General features: G+C 34.1%; 1 protein-coding gene across 12 annotated transcripts in view; it reads right to left on the bottom strand.

Moving 5' to 3' along the window:
• Positions 1 to 15,849, bottom strand: part of VPS13B (vacuolar protein sorting 13 homolog B) — a 798,456-nt gene that overhangs the window by 403,970 nt on the left and 378,637 nt on the right. For all 12 annotated transcript variants that reach the window (XM_059994971.1, XM_059994970.1, XM_059994972.1 and 9 more), the window contains one exon: positions 7,714 to 7,934. In XM_059994971.1, coding sequence (XP_059850954.1) covers positions 7,714 to 7,934 — 221 coding nt within the window. The remainder of the gene's footprint in view (positions 1 to 7,713; positions 7,935 to 15,849) is intronic.

Raw genomic sequence — 15,849 nt, 5'->3', positions numbered from 1 at the left:
TGTAGTGCAGTCCTACTGGTGACAGATTCTTTCACATGAAAAATGTCTTTATTTTGTCTTCATTCATAAATGTTATATATTTTTTTACTTAGAATTTTGGGTTGAGAGGCTTTTAATTTTCTTAATTTTCACGATTTAAAGATGTTCTTTTGATCACTACAGCTTCTTATGAGAAGTAAGCTAACAAAATCTTGGTTCTCTTGCATGTAATGTGTCATTTTTTTCTCATGATACCTTCAAGATATGCTCTTTATCTGTGGCTTTCAACAGTTGGATTATGATGTGTGTAGGCATGGCCTTCTTCATGTATTTATCTTATTAATTTTTCTCCCCTCATTTCTGGCCTACATGTAGTACTCAATAAATATCTGCTGAATTCACTTAGGAAAAAAAAAAAAATCAAGTCATCCTTTGTAATTCTGACAGAACCCAGAGGGAGTCTGGAAGGCTAAAGCAACCCACTCACAAAAAAGAGATTTGGAGTCTCATGTCTTACCATTAAAATTTAGGTTAATCTGGCACACAAGGATATAAAAGAGTACTTACTCCTTACTTTTTTCTTTGAGTACATGTTGATTCTTCAAAGTCCTATATTGTTTTGTGACTTCCTGTCCCTTCAGGAATACCGCTACATTCCACCAGGGATATTCATACCAATTTACATAGAGGATCTCACATTTTATATCAGAGTCAATCTAAACTAACAAAATGACATTCATATACCATTTGAGAGTTTGCAAAGTATTTTCATAACTATCTCACTTAAACTTCCCAACAACCTGGTGATCAACTTTGGATATAGCAGGTGCTAACAATTTTACAGAAGTTGGTTTATCAGGACTTATCAAGAAGATAAAGTAGAATTAAGTGAATAAATAAAATTCATTACACTTTGGGTGCAAAGGGATTCTCAGGGCATGAGGTTCATTCAGTCTTGGTTTAATTCTCAGGCAAGAAAAAAAAAAAAAGGCCCTTGGTATTTGGGGAGAAGCAGCAAGGAGCCCGTGGGAGTCAAGTGATCAAGGAAAGGACAAAAGGAAGGAGCAGACATAAGAAGGTAATACCAGGCCAAACATAAGTTCTATTTATGTGATGACTTGGCTTAGAACTGGTTTATATTTAAACAACAACAACAAAACCTGAGCTTAGTTCTAAATAAGGTGAATATCTAAAGAAGATATCCCAGAGCTCTAGTTTTGAGCCACAGTCTTACATTTAGTAAGACTCAACAGAAATCACCATACTATTGAGTATCTCAAAGTAAAAGAAAAAAATTTTTTTAAAGATTAATAATAGTGGAGTCCCAGGCTAAAACCACAATGGGAACAGAATTTATTCTCAGCTGGGATAGCTATGGATAACCAGAACATGTAGAGTAGGACAATCCTCCCAAGGCTATAATGACTCCTAAAATAAGTCTCTAAAATATAATGTCTCTGGTAGGTAACTCCAAGTAGTAGTTAGCTGTCTATTATATAGGAACTGAGCTACTACTAAATATAAACTATGAATAAAAATTTTTTTCTTATTCTCCTCAAAAGTTTCTTCATATCCCTTTGTAGTCTATCCTTCCTACCACCCCCTTCTCCTTCCCTCTCCCTGCCCTGGCTCCAGACAACCAGGAACCTACTTTCTGTAACAATGTAGTAGTTTACACATTATAACATTTTATATAAATGGAATTATACAGTAAGTACTCTTTTTTGGTCTGGTTTCCTTCACTCAGTGTAATGACTGCAATATTTTTTCATGATCTTGCATTTTATCAATAACTCAGTCTTTTTTATGGCTGAATAGTATTACATTGTATGGATAAGCCATAATTTGTTTAATTTGTTAAATTCACTTACTGATGAACATTTGGGTTATGTTTAGTTTTTGGCTATACAAATAAAGCTGTTAAATACATCCATGTAAAAGTCTCTGAGTGGATATACATTTTTGTTTCCCTGAAGAAATACTTAGGGAAGAATGGCTGGGTTGTATGTTTTTTCCCCCCCTCCAGGAACTTCAAAGTTGTTTCCAAAGCTGTTATGTAATTTTTACATTCCCATCAGTAGTATACAGAGTTCTAGTTGGTTCATAATACTCCATCTTTTAAATTATAGCCAATCTAATAGGTATGTAGTGGTATGTTTTCATGTTTTATTTTGTTTTTTCCTGATGAATAATGATGTTGAGTATCTTTTCATGTGTTGACTGACCAGTCACACATCTTGTGTGGTTCTAATCTTTTCCCCATTATTTGTATTCATGTTATTTTATTTATTGTTCTTTGTCTTCAGGTTACCAAGTAGAAAGGATTCCATAAATATTCTGGTAACAGTTTGGTAAATGTGTTGCTAATACTTTTTCCAAGTGTCTGGCTTTCTGCTATCTTAATGTGTCTTTCGAGGAGAAAATGTTTTTAGACTTGATTATGCCCAATATCTAGATCAATTTGGGGACAGCTGCCATCTTAACAATATTGAATCTTCTAATCTATGAACAGGTATCTTGCTCCAGTTAGATGTTCAAGTTCTCTCAGCAATGTTTTGTGGTTTTCAGGGTAGAGGTCTTGGACATCTTTTGTTAAATTCATTTCTGTATGTTTGTTGGCACCAATATAAATGGAACTGATTCATTCCATTTTCCAGCTGTTAGCTGCTAGTACAGAAAAATACAATTGGTTTTTATATATTTATCTTGTCTCCTACAACCATAATAAGTTTATTAGTTCTAGTAATAGTTTCTTAACTCCTCCAGGATCTTCTGTAAAATATTTGATCATATGAAAATAGGGAGAGTTTTACTTCTTTTCTTATCTTTGTGTCTTTTATTTCTTTTGCTTGGTTAATTGCAATGGCTAAGATGGCCAATATGACAAAGAACAGGTGATAGAAGGAGGCATTCTGGGCTTTTTCTTGATCTTAGTGGGAAAAAGTTCAATATTTTACAATTAAGTGTGATATCTGGTTTCTCAGATATGAGTTATTATTTAATGTCCAGATATTTACAGTTTTCCTAGTTATTATTGATTTCTAATATAATTTGACTATGGTTAGATAATATACTTTACTGATTTTAATTCTCTTAATATAATGAGACCATGTACACCTGAAAAAAATGTGCATTCCATGGTTGTTGAATATAGTATTCTATAAATGTCAATTAGGTCAAGGTGAGTTCACAGTATTTTTCATATCTTCTATATCTCCAATTATTTATTTTTCATCTAGTTGTTTTACAACCACTGAGAGAGATGGTATAAAAATTTCCTAATATGATTGAATAGAATTACCTGTTTTTTCCTTTAATTCTGTCCATTTTTCTTTCATGTCCTTCTTTATCTCTGGTAATACTTTTTCTTTTTGTCTATTTTATTTGATATTAAAATAAATAAGTCCATCCTTCTTATGCTGTTTGTATGGTGTATTTTTTCCTATGCACTTATTTATATTGTTTCTTTATATTTTAAGTGCTTCTCTTTTAGGCAACGTATGCAGAGTCTTGCTTTATTCCTACCCTAATAGGAGCAGTTGGACCAGGGGTCAGAAGACTTTCTGTAAATAGTCAGATAGTAAATATTCTAGACTTTGTGAGCTACATAGTGTTCTCCCTTGCTGTTACTTAATTCTGTGGTTGTAGCATGATGGTAACCTTACACAGTATGTGAAAAAAAGCATGTGGCCAAATTTATCTGCAAGCCTTAGTTTGCTGAATCCTGGTCTAAACACTCCCAGTTAGGATCATAACATTTAACGTAATTCTTGCTAAGGCAGGATCATCTCTACAATTTTATTTTTTGTTTTCTGTTTCCATCCTCTGTTTTATGTAACTCTGTTACCACTTCTTCACTTCTTTAGATTATTTGAATACTTCTTAGTATTTCATTTTAATTCATCTATTGGCATTTTGGTTAGTATTTCATTTTAATTCATCTATTGGCATTTTGGTTATATCTCTTTGTATTTTTGCTTTTTTTTTTTTAGTAGTTATTCTAGGAAATTATATGTAGAAAAACTTTCACAGTCTACTTTTAAATTTATACTGTACCACTTCATGAGATATTTAGAAATCTGACAACCACTCGGTCCCCTTAGCCCATCCCCCACTAACCTTGATGATGAAGTTGTCTTTTTTTTTTTTTTTTTGGCTGTGTTGGGTCTTCGTTGCTGCTCACGGGCTTTCTCTAGTTGCAGTGAGCTACTCTTCCTTGTGGTGCGCGGGCTTCTCATTGCGGTGGCTTCTCTTGTTGTGGAGCACTGGCTCTAGGTGCATGGGCTTCAACAGTTGTGGCACGTGGGCTCAGTAGTTGCGGCTCGTAGGCTACAGAGCACAGGCTCAGCAGTTGTGGCACACGGGCTTAGTTGCTCCACAGCATGTAGGATCTCCCTGGACCAGGGCTCAAACCTGTGTCCCCTGCATTGGCAGGTGGATTCTTAACCACTGCGCCACCAGGGAAGTCCCAAGTTGTCTTGTATATTAAATCCACATGCATTGAAAGGTCTAGCAGACAGTGTTATGGATTTTGCTTTCCACAGTCATATGTATTTTTTTAAATAGTTAAAAAAAAAGATTTATCAAGCTATTTATCATTACTGTTGGTTTTCCTTTATTTCTGAAGATCCAAGTTTTCATTTGGTACCACTCACTTTTAACCTGTAGAACTTCCTTCAGTATTTCTTGTAAAGTAGAGGTGCTGGTGACAATTTTCCTAGTTTTCTTTCATGTACAGTGTCTTTATTTCACTTTAATTTCTGTGAGACATGCACACTGTCTTGACAGTGTTTTTCTGTTAGCATTTTAAAGATATTGTTCTAATGTCTTCTGCCCTCTGTGGGGTTTTTTGTTTGTTTTTTTAATATTTACTTATTTATTTATTTGGCTGCATTGGCCCTTAGTTGCAGCAAGCAGAATCTTCATTGCCACATGCGAGATCTTCGTTGTCACATGCGGGATCTTTAGTTGCAGCATGCAGGATCTAGTTACCTGACCAGGGATTGAACCTGGGCTCCCTGCATTGGGAGCGCAGAGTCTTAACAGCTGGACCACTAGGGAAGTCCCATGTCCTCTATGGTTTTTAATGAGAAATCGGCACTCATTCAAATTAAGCCATATATAATGTATCTTCTTGCAGCTGCTTTCAAGATTTTTAAAAAATTTATCCTTGGTTTTTAGCATTTTAATCACAACGTGTCCAAGATAAACATGCTTGGGACTGGGTAAACGTCATGAATATGTAAAAGCCTATCTCTTTCTGCAAATTTGGGAAATTTGTACAATTATTTGTTAATATTTTTCTGGCCCAGCTTTTTCTCCTTATCTTCTGGAATTCCAATTACACATATATTTGAACATTCCGTCCCACAACCACTGAAGATTCGATCCTATTTTTAATATCTTTTCTTTTCTGTTTTCCAAATTCATAATTTCTATGCACAATGTTCAAGTTCAATGACTCTTCTGTCACATGCAGGTCACCTCTAAGCCCATATGGTATGGTTTTTTCTTTCAGATATTGTATTTCCAATTCTCAAATTCCATTTGATTGTTTTTTTTGTTTTTTTTTTTGCGGTACGCAGGCCTCTCACTGTTGTGGCCTCTCCCATTGCGGAGCACAGGCTCTGGATGTGCAGGCTCAGCGGCCATGGCTCACGGGCTTAGCCGCTCCACGGCATGTGGGATCTTCCCGGACCGGGGCACGAACCTGTGTCCCCTGCATCGGCAGGAGGACTCTCAACCACTGTGCCACCAGGGAAGCCCCATTTGATTGTTTTTATACTTTACTTCTCCATTGAGAATTCTTACGTTTTTCATTCAGTGTTGCTTTCCTTTACACCTCATAAAAAAAAATTATAATAGCTGTTTTAAAGTCTTTTTTGCAATTCAATTATTTAAAAACCAAATTGGGAACATTCATTTATGTTGTTAGTTTTTGCTTTTTTTCCCCCAGCGTATATAGAATAATCAGTGGGACTGATGGGCTGAGATGGGCTTCTGCTGCTATGACAGAACTAAATCTATTTTTTCCCTTTTAACAGCTTCTGTGATAAAGGATCTAAAGAAGGTGAATCTGTTTCTCTATAATCTGTTTGCTAGAGCTGCCATATAAAAGTGCCATAAACTGGGTGGCTTAAAACAACAGAAACTTATAGTTTCATGGTTCTGGAGATCAGAGAGTCCCTACTCAAGGTAATAGCAGGGCTATGCTCTGGGACTCAGGAGAATCCTTCGTTGCCTCTGGTTCTTCTGGAGGTAGCCAGCAATCCTTGTGTTCTTTGGCTTGCAGCTGGATCAGTCCAATCTCTGCCTCCATTCACATGGCACTCTCCCTGTGTATCTTCACATCAACTTCCCTCTGTGACTATCTACTTCCAAATTTCCCTTTTTATAAGGATATCAGTCAACTAGATGAGGGCTCACCCTAATGAATTCATTTTAGCTTGATTACCTCTGTAATGATCCTATTAACAGATAAGGTCACATGATGAGATACTACAAGTTAGGAATTCAACGTATCTTTTGTTGGAGACACAATTCAACCAACAAATTTTCCTTCCTCTAGGAAATGCATTTCAACAACCATCAGCAGTAGCATTCAAAGAATAATCTAAGAGGAGTTAAGCCATTTCATAATTATTCTCTTCTATACTACTATGGGTCATAATAGAATGGCAAATGGCCATTAATATGGAATATTTACTATTGTTCAAAAGAATTTACTACTGATTATAAAAGAAATTACTTTCATAATGGTGGATAAGCTATTAGTTTAGTATAACTGCCTCATCATAATTCTAACTGTATGTATTTTTTAATAAGGCCATCACCAAGATTAAATTAGCAGGTCCGATCTTTTCAAAATGCACAAATATATATGAAAGTTAAACCAAACTGTAGAGTATACAGTAGGTGGAGCAAGGCAGAGAGAAGAGGGGAAAGAAGGAGGATGGTTTCAGTAAGGAGGCTCTATAACATATGAATAATATTTGAACCCACTTAAAAAAACACACTTTAAAAACTAGCTCGTCACCACTAATGCTGGAATAAACAAAGATTTATCGACATTGACCTAACAGATCCAATAAAACTCTAAAAAGTATTGTTTTAAAAATATAATTTCAAATACTATTCAACGTTGATAATCTGTGTAGAAAATATACAAGAGTCTGCTTGAGGTCAAAGAAACAAGTGTTAAATTATATGTAATTAATAATTTGTACAAACCCAGGAGATCTGAATTCATACTAAATTATAAAACTGTAGAATATAACATGTTTGGCCTATCCCAACTGGAATGTTAAAGGATTAACAAAATGCCTTTTTTAAAGAGTAAACAGTGCTTTTTTTCTTTTAAATACTGCATGTTGAGCAAAAGAAGTTTTGAGTGAGAAACTGATCGGAAATTACATTTGATCACTTCAATAGACTCTTCCAGTCTGACAGTAAAGTAGTTCTTCACCGTTTAAAAAACTTTACATCTGTAACTGATTTCATTCCATCAGCCAAAAGATGCATTTATGCTGCCACCATTACATTTTCAGAAGAGTTTGAATTACAAAACTTGAGAGAACTTCAAAGCAATACTTAATCTAACCATTCTGATCTTGATGGCCCTGTTAAAAATAATTTAAGACACTTAATAGAAGAGAAACCCTTCAACAAAATGAGTAACAATTGTTCTTAAATCACATTATTTTAAATTTCCTTTCATAAATCAAATGTACCAACCTGGGGGTTCGAGCATTTTATCTCAAGTGACTCTAGGTCAACATGCAGACAGACAACAAATGAATGCCTCATATCAGGTCCTGTAGCGAGTAGTTTTTGAGATGTAACAGCTAGAGTAGAGGTACAACCCATAGGTTCCACTAGGCAAAGTGTCACTTGTTTTCCAAAAAGGGTGTATATGCTGAAATGATGCAAGCTGATGGTCCAAGGAAAGGCATCACCTGAAAATGGGTACAAAAGTGGGTAGGGAGGCACACAAACAAAAATATAGTTAATTGTCACTTGATAGTAAGGTATCTACTGTTAATATTTGAAATATAAAACAGTTAATATGGCATCATAAATAGCGTATACTGTATCCCAGAGACCAACATGTTAAACAGTTTACATGTTATATAAGAGTTACCTTTTAAAAATGTTTATATTTATTATAACATACTACTATATCAATAATGTACATTATAAAACATACAAAAGTAGAAATTAAGGAAATGAGATAAAAATATAAATACAAGTTCTAACTTTTTCTTCCCTCACCCTTGTACTAGTGGGTTGTACAGTGCAACTGCTGGGATGTATGCATTATATCTTGGAGACCACAGAGAATGTGTTAAATTAGGAAAATTAGGAAAATGAACTAAAGGTGACCACAGATCTGACTGCAGAATAAAAAAAGAATAAACAATTTACTATGGTCTGTTGGACCATCTGCATCAGAGTCATATGGGTGCTGATATAAAATACAGATTCCTGGTTTCTACTTCAGACCTACTTAATCAGAAATCTCTGATGGTTAAGACCCAGGACGCACGTACATATCTTCAGTTGGTGATTCTTATATATGTTATTTTTAAATCAAGTATATTTTATTTAAAAATAAAAGTACTCACATTTCAGAATTAAAAGCAAAATTTCTTTCATTGTTTTAAATTTTTTCCTTTTATTGATTTACCAGAGAAAAAAATTGTTAATATAAATTTATGAGATAAAACTATCTTTTTTTTATTGTGGCTATAGATAAAATACTTTGTGAAATAGCATTAAAAATGTACTCAGTATTAAAACATTCGTAAATATTCATTACTGGGATGCCAATTTGATGGAAAATATGTTCCTATGACTTGTATTTTTGACTTTGCAATTCTACTGGCACTTGATAGTATAGATAGTATAATACAGACTTCTTTTTAAGTATCTAGTTCTAAAACAAATTGAAAATATTTATCTTTTAATTAGAGAGGTACTAGTGTCTCACTGAAAATAACTTAGAAAATATAATATATAAAGAAAAAAATCAAAACCAGTCATAATTCACCTTCCATCTTGCTACTCCCAGGAATACGCACTATTAACATTGTTATTATTTTTCCTTCAAGTCTTTTTTTTCCCCCCCTGTAGTGTGGGACACGCTCACACAGAGTTGGAACCAGATCACATCGTACTATTAGGTTCATGTTATTTTTTAGCAAGGAAAAAAATACCAAGTGAATAACTAAGTAGATCATGCTATAAACATATATACTAAAGGAATATAAATAAGTATTTGAATTGTGAATGGTGATACTCAGGGGATGCTACAAGATAGATTCTCATATGTTCGAACATTCAAAATGTCTTGATCAAGTAGTTAAGAAAATTAAAATCAGAAACTTTGAAATTGAGACCTGGATAATAAAATAAATCTAGCTACATAGCAGTCCACAACAACTTGACTGGAAACAATGGAAACTGCATAATAATATGTGGTCAGCATCGTGGTACTCTGCCTGTCTTAAGACTTAAAATATTTTGCCCCCAGGAAAGAATGACAAACTTTAAATCATCTGTAACTAATTCTGAAATTATTTTAAAACCTACACAAAGTTCCAGGCTATTTACAAAATAAAGGCTTTGCCAAATTTGTCTTAAAATACTTTGGAATGATTTCAGGTTACATATTTTAAAATCTGTAGTGAGCTATACATAGTCTTTCAAATTTTATGTTATCCAAGAAATGTTAAATGGTGATTATGTTGGGTAAAAAGCACCACATTTAAATTCATGAAATAGAAAAAAAGAATTCCAAATGACATTGGTACTATCTCAGATATGTGTCTCTGCTTCTTCTTTGGAATCAGACCATAACCTGAAATTAGGTATACCATATTCTAAGTCTTAAACAGAACCTTTTAAGGTAATATTTTACATCCATTTATTTAACAAGCATATCATCTATTTTAAAAAGTACACTCCATTTATTTAACAAGCATATCATCTATTTTAAAAAGTACACTCTATCTAGAAGAGCTTAACATGTAATGACAAACATTCCCACAATTAATCACTGTGGAAAAAATTATCAAAACATAACACATCACTACCTGCACACCTATTCCTTGTACACACACACACACCCCAAAATAAAAAGCACCTCATCTATTTACAACACTGGCAATATACTGTTCTGAGAACTCCATAAAATATGCTCAGATATCCATGACGGACCAGGATCATGTACTATTCTGAGAACTTCAAGACTAGTATTTTAACATTAATGAGAAAGTGCTAAGGCTATAAAATGAGTCTTTCATTTTAGAAAAATTATTTATTGCTGGCAAAATTCAGAAATAGTCAAATTGTCTAAAGAACAAGAAAAAATAAAAACAAAGCAGGAGGACTGAAAATTTCATTTCTGTGTGAAACCTCTATATTATTAACAGAGCAAAGAATACCAATAAATTAATTCCCAAAAAATGATAACCAAACACTAATGAACTTCAGATGAGTTAACGTAAAAGAAAGTGAATATGGCAAAGCTTTGAGACAAAATGAATAAATAGAATTCAGTGTGAGACTATGTGATACATGTGTCAACAGTGGGGGAGAGGGACTCTGATCATATACATCTAATTTACAGTCTTCAATACTGGTGGGCAGGGATCAATATTCTGCAAAGAGAATTGGTCTTTCCCTTTCTAAAGATTCTGTGCTTTATTACAGGAAAAAGTATATATACTTTGCACCAAGGTAAATCACCTTACAAAGATCAATATGGAAAATGAAGAAAGAAAACTGTTCAATATTAGAGATACTCCCCCTCAGTTTTCTTTCTTTCATAACCTTAGTCATTACGTGTCTTTAGAAACAAACAAAAAGGTGTCTTTCCTCTTCTTCTTAACTCTTTTCCCTATGTCCCACAATCCAGTATGTCTCAGGCAGGTTTTTATTTCAAATATGAAATAGTGTAATGAGGAATATTTTACTGCTAATTGTGAGGGTTAACAATTTGGAAACAGATGCAGTGTATTCTACAAACATAAATGAGCCAAAAGTGCTGACCCTGTTTCCCCAAACCACTTAGCACTAAACTGATTTACAGACAGTTGAGATAAAGGGTTTCTTTAATTCTACATGATATTAATTTAAGCAGTGGGAATGTTCGAGGAATGAAGGCATTAAAAAAGATATAAAGCATAATCAATTCTCCTGGCAGAGGAGAACTGCTGAAATGCCTGGAAGAGAAGGAAATGAAAATGAGCAACATATAGTTTTATTTGCTCTGTAACCAAATTTCTACTTTGGAAGAAAATACTGCTTTGTATTAGGAAATGTAAAATGTATTGCATGTATAAAATAATAAAAATTAAAAATATATTAAATTTATATAAATATATAAAATTTATACTGAAAAATATCATGATTATTAAATCATGATAAAATAGATAATTCATTTCAAATTTGTGAAATATTTTCTTCATATCTAGAAACCCAAGCATTCAGTGCTTGATTCACTTCTTTAATCCTTCCATAGGCCTTTGTGCATATATAAATGTTTATAAACTCAGCATGTATTAAAAAAAAAAGGGTGTGTGTGTTTCCCTGGTGGCGCAGTGGTTAAGAATCTGCCTTCCAATGCAGGAGAGACGGGTTCTAGCCCTGGTCCGGAAAGATCCAACATGCCGTGGAGCAACTAAGCCCGTGCGCCACAACTACTGAGCCTGTGCTCTAGAGCCCGCGGGCCACAACTACTGAAGCCCACGCACCTAGAGCTTGTGCTCCGCAACAAGAGAAGCCCCTGCGATGAGAAGCCCGCGCACAGCAACAAAGAGTAACCCCTGCTCGCGGCAACTAGAGAAAGCCCGCGCGCAGCAACGAAGACCCAATGCAGCCAAAAATAAATAAATAAAATAAATAAATTTATTTTAAAAAAAAAGCATTCAGTGCTAACTAGTATTCACGTCTGAATATTACTGGTTTAATCATAACTTAATCATCAAATTTTCATTAGTGTATAAAGAAATATAATACTGTTTTTTAAAATTCCTTAAAACTTATGACTGCAAATATAAACAAGGCAAAACCAGAACAATTATTGCTTTTAAAACTAAAAGTAACCTCAAAGACTAGTGCTGTCCTTCAAGCAATTAAAATATCAGTAATTACAGTTTTAAAAGAGGTGTCGAAATTATAGCAATGCAGAATTTATTTAAGGTCATATGGTCAGCTAACAAGACATACCCTCAGTTGCTACAGCTTGTCAAGATATGTTACAATTAAACGTTTTCTAAAGTGACTTACCACTAACTAATGGCACGTCTTACCTCACTTAAATTATTACACAGACACTTACATAATTAAGGAAACATTATCATAAAATATTTCTTGGGTCTCATGACTCAGTGATATGATATATGGATTATAACTTAAAAAATAAATATAGGGTAGTTTAAAGATCCTTATTTTTAAATGCTATTTTTTGCTTCCTGATTGTTTTCTACTTTAGCTTTTTCTTAAATAAATGAATTTATTCCTCATTAAGCTTTTTATTGAACATGTACTTTACAAACACCATGTCCTCAAAACTTTAATAACATAAAAAAAGTGATTAAGACATGATTCCCTTTCCAAAACATTTTCAGCTATATACATTATATTTACAAAAATAATAAAAAATACTTATAATCATTTACAACACAAACATCCTAGATAATAAATTCACTTATCATTTCCCTTAACATAACACATAGTACATGTAGACATTTTAGTCAATTTGAGTTAAATCTATTACCTTCCCAAGACTTCTGCAAAAGAACTGTTTACTGCTATTAGATGAAAGTCAAGACTGACTAATGCATAAAAGCTTTGCCATGTTAACCTTCCTAATAAACGAGTATTTGTTAGGAATAAAAGATACACATTTGTGTATTCATTTTATATTACTGACAGAGTATATCAATTTACTTAAGTTGATAAACTGGTTTACTGAGTGCATTAGAACACTATGACACTGCCTCTACAGCATGAGCCTGGATTTTGCACCAGGAGACTTAGGTAAATATCCTAGCTCTAACTATCCCTTAGTATTAGAGGAGAAATGCTAATTCCTAATTCCTCTGCTTTTTCCACATGAAGTGCTAAGCCATTTCATGCCTTTTCCTTCACAAGAACTGAGTGGACTATTTCATGACAGTAAAAGAACCAACTTAGTGACAAAAGAAAAGATATAAGAATAAAGATCAAAGAAAAAGCAAAAAAGTTTTTAAAAAAAAGGTAAAAAGTAAAGTCCTGATTAATTTCACTTCTTTCATTATTTGGTATTATTATTTAAAGAAGTTTTTTGGAAGACAGGAAGTTCATAGATGACCCAAGGACCCTTTCAGTTCAAGAAACTATTCCAAATACTAAATTAAAGAGTTTGGGGACTTCCCTGGTGGTCCACTGGTTAAGACTTTGCCTTCCAATGCAGGGGGTGTGGGTTTGATCCCTGGTCAGGTAGCTAAGATCTCCCACACGCCTCACGGCCAAAAAAAAAAAAAAAAAAACCATAAAACAGAAGCAATACTGTAACAAATTCAATAAAGACTTTAAAAAAAGTGTGATAAATGAAAGAGTCTGAATCAATGAATTGTATTGTATTTCGTGAAAACCTCATACAGAAGGGAATTATATGGAAGAAAACCTGAGTCCTGGTGATCATGTTTATCCATAACTTTGCACCTCAAGTACGGTTTCATTCCCTGGGGCTCAGATGAACCACTTTAAAAACATGCTAAAGCTGACAGGTATGACCAGGGACTAGCTGTGAAATTAGGAATAGAGCAATTTTTGGTATTGAAAATAAATGTTACTCTGTAGCACAAGATTCTATCATGTTATCAGTGCCAACTGATGGACAATCTAGGTCAAACAGTTACCTAAGGATATAAAAAAGGAACAAAGAAGTCAGGTATGTGACAATCTTACAGATTTGTAAACTGTCAGAGAAAAGGTGACAGGTTAAGTACAGGTATAGATGAGAATACCTAGTAAAGCTATAAATATGAAGAACACCTATCTTTAAAGAAAGTGTAGAGGAAAGGAGCCCATGAATGATATTCAAAAGGAGTAGCCACTATCCACAGAAAACAAATCAAGGAAAGTGGTTATCCAGAAGTTAAGAAAGAATTTCAAAAAAGAATCAATGAACATCAAGGATTAAAAGGTTTCTATTGGATTTGCAAATAAGAGGTTTGTTCTGTTAACTGAGTAAGCTGAAAGAAATTTTAGCATTTTTATATGACAACAAGGATTAAATAAGGAGGTTATAATTGATGAAGCAAGTTCCGTAAAAATGTAGTGCATAGCATATAGTATGCACTCAATAAATATTTGCTTTATGAAGGAAGGAAGGAAGGAAAGGAGAAAGGGAGGGAGGGATGGACTGAGATGGATAAATGAATAAAAATGGAAATGGCTTGGTCCTAAGCAATATCAGCAGATGAAAGACTTAATCCAGGTAAGGTAGATTCATTTGTTAAACAAGTATTTACTGAATTAAATATATGCTAGATATTATTCTAGGATCTAGGAAAAGAGCAGTGAACAATATAACCTCACTGTTCTCATGGATCTTGCCTTCTAGTTGTGAAAAGGATAATAAACTAATAATTAAATGACATATAGTATGTTGATGGTCCTAGATGTTCTGAAGAGCACTTAAGCAGGGTAACAGAACAGGGCGCTGCCACTTTAAGACAGGATAGTCCAGAAAAGCCACTCTGATAAAATGACATTCCATAGAGACATAAGGCATGAGGCTACTTGGGAAAAAAGTGTTCTAGAAGGTGAACAGTAAGTGTAAAAGTCCTGTATCAGGACCCTGTTTGGATGGGAAGTTGTCAATGCTTTCATTAAGGAAATAAGGAGGTTGTATGCTGTGTAGGGGAAATAATCAGATATCCTTGAGGAAAGTGGTGAAAATTTATAATAGCTTTTATAGGGAGTGGAAAGGTATTAAAGGAAGTATAAAAAGTTTACAAAATTATCAATGAGGGCCAGAAGTCATTTTTTCCCAAAAAACTGTCAAGAACTTCAGAAAAGAAGCTTAAATGTCAAATAGTTGGAACGATCCAAGGCTACACTTCCTTCCAAGAAACTGAGAATCCACAATATCCAAAATATATAAAGAACTCATGCAACTCAATATCATAAAAACAACCTGATTAAAAAATGGGCAGAGGATCTGAATAGACATTTTTCCAAAGAAGACATACAGATGGCCAACAGACACAGGAAAAGATGCTCAACAAAACTAATCATTAGGGAAGTGCAAATTGAAACCACAATGAGATAACATCTCCCACCTGTCAGAATGGCTATTACCAAAAAAGATGATAAATAACAAGTGTTGGCGAGGATGCAGAGAAAAGGGAACCCTTTCTGCACTGTTGATGAGAATGTAAATTGGTACAACCACTATGGAAAACAGGATGAAAGTTCCTCAAAAAATTACAAACAGAACACCATACGATTTAGCAATTCCACTTCAGGGTATTTATCCAATGAAAACAAAAACACTACTAGAAAAAGATATCTGCACCCCAATGTTCAGAGAAGCATTATTCACAATATCTGAGATGTAGAAGCAACCTAAGTGTCTATCAACAGATGAATAAAGAAAATGTGGTGTAGGAGGAGGATATCAAGCTGGCAGAGTAGGACACCGAACTCATCTCCCACAACGAACATATCAAAAAAATACATCTACATGTGGAGCATCTCTCACTGAAAACAAACTGGAGACTGGCAGAAAGGCTACTCTATAACCAAGGCTGTAAAGAAAGATCCACAGGGAGTCGGGCAAGAGGTAGGAGAAGCAACAATCAGGGGGACCTGTAC

This window comes from Delphinus delphis, chromosome 17 (genome assembly GCF_949987515.2).
Source record: "Delphinus delphis chromosome 17, mDelDel1.2, whole genome shotgun sequence".
Taxonomy (NCBI): Eukaryota; Metazoa; Chordata; class Mammalia; order Artiodactyla; family Delphinidae; genus Delphinus; species Delphinus delphis.
The sequence above is the reverse complement of the archived record's forward strand: the minus strand, read 5'-3'. Positions and strand labels throughout refer to the sequence as shown.